The 4,411-nt window shown below is 32.0% G+C and overlaps 1 protein-coding gene across 1 annotated transcript; it reads left to right on the top strand.

Moving 5' to 3' along the window:
- Positions 1–711: 711 nt before the first annotated feature.
- On the top strand, positions 712–4,037 carry LOC114267276 (protein AGENET DOMAIN (AGD)-CONTAINING P1). The gene is made up of 2 exons (XM_028208294.2): positions 712–1,262; positions 3,653–4,037. Exons 1-2 carry the CDS (start codon positions 856–858, stop codon positions 3,696–3,698), a joined length of 453 nt encoding a protein of 150 aa, XP_028064095.2. The 5' UTR covers positions 712–855; the 3' UTR covers positions 3,699–4,037.
- The last annotated feature ends 374 nt before the right edge of the window (positions 4,038–4,411 follow it).

Here is a 4,411-nt window from a genome sequence, read left to right as displayed (position 1 = left end):
TTTCACTTTTTAAATTAATTCTTTTAAATAAAAAATTTCTGGCAATGAGGTATTTGTAATTTTTCAAACCATAAGGGACAATTCGTATTTTAAGCAAACCTCAAGGAGTGTATTTATAATTTATCCTAAATTTTAATTTATCAAATATTTTATTATGTGAAATCTTCTAATTTTAATGTTACATCATTACTGCTATGTTTGATTAAGAGATTTGGAAAGAAGAAGGAAAAATATATGTGAATATATTTATATTTCATCTAATTTAACTTTTTTTTTTTAATCAGACACAATGTAGGTGTGATAAATTAGGTGAATTATAGGGTCTTTTGGGAAGGGAAAAAAAAAAGTCAACTTCAAACTTTTTACCCATTTTAGATCATATCATCTCTCATATTTCTTATTTATGGGATAACCTAAATAAATGTATTTTTTATCTTTTTACGAAAAGATGTGCAGAAAAGTAGAGTGGTAATGTGATGGAAAAAAGATAAAAAGATGAATTATTTTTTAGTTGCCAAACTTAGCAAAAGTTGACTTTTTTACTTTTTAATTTATTTTATTTTATTTTTTTTGAGTAAAAAATATGAAAATTAATATGACCTAAAATGAATAAAAAACTAAAAAGTAACCTTTTTTTTTTCTTTTTTTTTTAACTTCCCAAAAGACCCATATGGTGTTATATCCGGAAATTGGCTTAAGTCGGTTTATATTTATATATCAGTTAATAAGTAAACCGACTTTCCTTCAAAATCCTATTTCCCTCCTCAATCTCTCTCTCTCTCGCTCATCTTGATTTCCATTAAAGAACAGAGTTCTTCAAAAACCAAGATCAAACCCAAAACAACCCATTCAATAATGGAGGACTATCGGCCCAACCAACCCATCGAAGTTCGCGGGAAACAAGAAGGGTTCTTCGGTTCACACTACCCTGCAACACTCCTCGCCGCAATCGGAAGAAACCATTTCTTGGTCCGCTACCAAACCCGGTGCACAGAAGCCAGGACACGACTCTTAATCGAATCTGTTGATGCCTCCCAAATCAGACCTGTGCCTCCCGATCTTCAAATTTCCAATTTCAATGCCGGCGATCGAGTCGAAGCTTTCGTCAATGGAGGCTGGTGGGTTGGCAGGATTGCGCGAAAGATCGATCCTAATTACTATGTGAGGTTGGATAGTACTGGGAATGAAGTCCATTGTGCTTTTTACAGAGTCAGGATTCATCTTGAATGGGAAGATGGGAATTGGGTTTATCCTCGAAATGGGTATGTATGAGTTTTATAATTGTTTTGATTACTTTTTGTTCTTGCCTGAGTGTTGTTTGATCAATTGCTTCTTTGTTTAGTGTTTATTGAATTTGGGTTTAATTACTTTTACTTCTTGCCCAAGTCTTGTTTGATTAATTGCTTCTATGATAGTGTTGCTTGACAAGTGTTTTTTGGAGCTTGATTTGATAAAACCAAAAGAGGACTTAATTATTACTTCAGAATTATAAGTTTGCATTTGAATAAAAAACAATGCCCAATTAGTACACATTAATGTGTGTTTGGGAAGAAAAAGATTGGATACAGACCTAACCTTTGGGTATTTACGTGTAGGTCTTAATAAGTTGACTTACTGTTTAATAGGTCCTATGGAAAAATTTTGTCATAAAAAAAGTCACTAATTGTAAATTTTAGTGACAATTTACAAAAATCATGGCAAAAAAAATAACTAATTGTCAATTTTTAATGACAAATATAAAAAATTGTCGCAAAAAAATTATTTTTAACGATAATTTTACCAAGACTTATTTTCAATAGGACTTGATGAGAATTAATTCTAACTATTATGACCTATTGGTAGTATACCCTAACTTTAATCATAGTGTACAAAGTGACTGCCGTGACTTGAACCCATAATCTCAAGGTTATTAGGCCAAGGTTTTGTGTTTATTGAATTATAAGATTGCATTTGAATAATTGATGAATTTGAAGATGAATGGATTTGAATATTTGATAGTATTTAAATTTGCAAATATATGACAATGCCAGGTACTTGAGTTGGATTAGAGACCTAAGATCTTTGTGCGACTAGAATTTTTTTTTTCTTTCCTCCTCTATAAGTGAGCATTTTATTTCCAAAAAATCAAAATGAAAACATATACAATAAATCTCAAAATATAGCCTTGCAAGTCTTAAAAGAGGTGCACAGGGCATCAAGAAACTTGCCTAAAGGAAAAGCACTAAAGAACTATCTGCAAAGCATAATCTCAAATGACCCAAAGGCTAGGCCATAAAACAAACAAAAATCCTCTAACAACCTGAGAGGATAGGGAAAGTTAAGGGGGTTTTGTTTTATGCCCATTGTGTACAAGGAGTTTTCATCCTAGTTTTCCTTCGAGTGGAGAACAATGTTTGTGGTTTGTACTCTAGTAGCCTATGTTATTACACGGTCTTGGGTAGAATTCAACCTCAAAAGTTAGTTCTATCAAAAATTGTGTAACACGGTATCAAAGCCAGAGTTAGGGATGAGTAGGGTTTGTGTCACTTGTCTAAATGCGGTAGGTGCTTTTGTGTGAGCACGCTGTGGTGAGGGAGGATGTGAAGCGAAGTCCCACATTACCTAGGTACAAATGTAATGTGTGGTATATAAGCATGAGAGTACCCTCATTTCAACAACTAACTTTTTTGAGGTTGAGTTCTACTACCCAACCATGTAACAACCTTGAGGACATTATTCTTTCCTGCTAATCCAATCCTTGTAAGTTACCAAATATGAAGTTAAGCTATATATACCCATATATATACCCTGTTATTTGAAATCCATTTGTAACAATCCTTGTAAGTTAACTTCATCTATATATATACACCTTGTTATTTGAAATCATTTGTAACAATCCATGAAAGTTACCAAATATGAAGTTAAGCTATATATACCTATATATAATCCTTTAAAGAATAACTTCTTTCACCTTTGTTTTTGTATTTGAAATCCATTCGTAACAATCCTTGTAAGTTACCAAATATGAAGTTAAGCCATATATACCCATATATATACTACGGTACTACCCACACGTGGAAATACTTCTTGCAAAGCTATATATACCCATAATAAATGCAACCTAAAATACATATATACCCACACATGGAAATGCAACCTAAACGAAGATATGATTTGAACTTTATGTAATATTATTTTCTCCTCATTCTTGCTGGGCTGAATATGATTCTGTATTTGGTTTTCTAAGTTTCATTCTATGAATAGTTGGTGAGTTCTGCATTGTTTCAGCACTTTATTTATTTATTAATGAATAATATGAGGTTTCTAATGAGGGTCTAGAGACTACATTGCTGGTCTCTATGCTGTGTTTTTGCTAAAAGCTTGCTCATACCCTCAGTGTTCATCTACACATGAAGAAATTTCTTTTGTTGTTTTCGTTTATCATGTTTTGCTTAGGAGTAATGCTATACAAGTAGGAAAATTATACATTATTCATATTTTTAATAATAATATGATTGGATTGAGACCTATCACCTTAAAAAAAAGTATCCATCAAAATGGCTTTTAATTACTTTAGTTATTTATTTATTTTCTTAATGATCTTGGCTGGCTTTGTATAACTTCGAATTTAGACTCACTTGGATTTTTGTTTTTTAAATGTATTTTTTTGCAGGCCTCAGAACTCTCAAGCAAAAGAGGGGGAAGAAAAGAAGTGTTAGGCTATGATAGATTGCTTCATCAAACGTTTCCTTTTCATATATATATATATACCTTCTGAATCACAGATGACACAGATTTGCAGTGAGTTAGAGCTTAGGTGACCACGATACTTGGTTCTGTTTGTTTATTTTTCTTCTATATGCGATGGGGTTCAAATGAGAAAGTTTAGGGATACTAGAAAATGTACAGAAAAGACACGAGGGTGTGAGTCCTGAGCTGGTTTCAAAGCTTTCATGACTTGATCTGTACTTGAAAGTTGGAAATAGCCACATGTTTGCTTGACAAGTGAGAAAAAAAGACAAAAAAATTTTTAAAAAAATGGTGTACTTGTTTGATAATTGGCCTTCGTCTCATATTGAATCAGTCCACAATTGGTAGGCTGTGTTTTGTTATATTATACATTGGATGGGCTTTTGCATGTAGTAGATATTATACATTTAATCACTTTTTGTGGAGGCTGTGTGTGTCATATTATACATTGGATGGGCTTTTTCATATAGATATTGTACGTTTAATCACTTTAAATGTTTAGATGCCTAATATGCTGTTTGATCTAGGTTGATTTCTTTTTCCCTTTGATTATATAGATTTATTGAATATGAATCACTTTAATATCTTTTCAAGCATCATACTAGAAGACTCACTTATAAAGCCTCCTTAAAATTCCCTCTAGCTATCCAATGTGTTCAATTTTATTTTTTAATTTTTTAAT

This window comes from Camellia sinensis, chromosome 9 (assembly GCF_055761805.1).
Source record: "Camellia sinensis isolate YWXY chromosome 9, ASM5576180v1, whole genome shotgun sequence".
Taxonomy (NCBI): Eukaryota; Viridiplantae; Streptophyta; class Magnoliopsida; order Ericales; family Theaceae; genus Camellia; species Camellia sinensis.
This window is presented reverse-complemented; position numbering and strand designations above follow the sequence as displayed.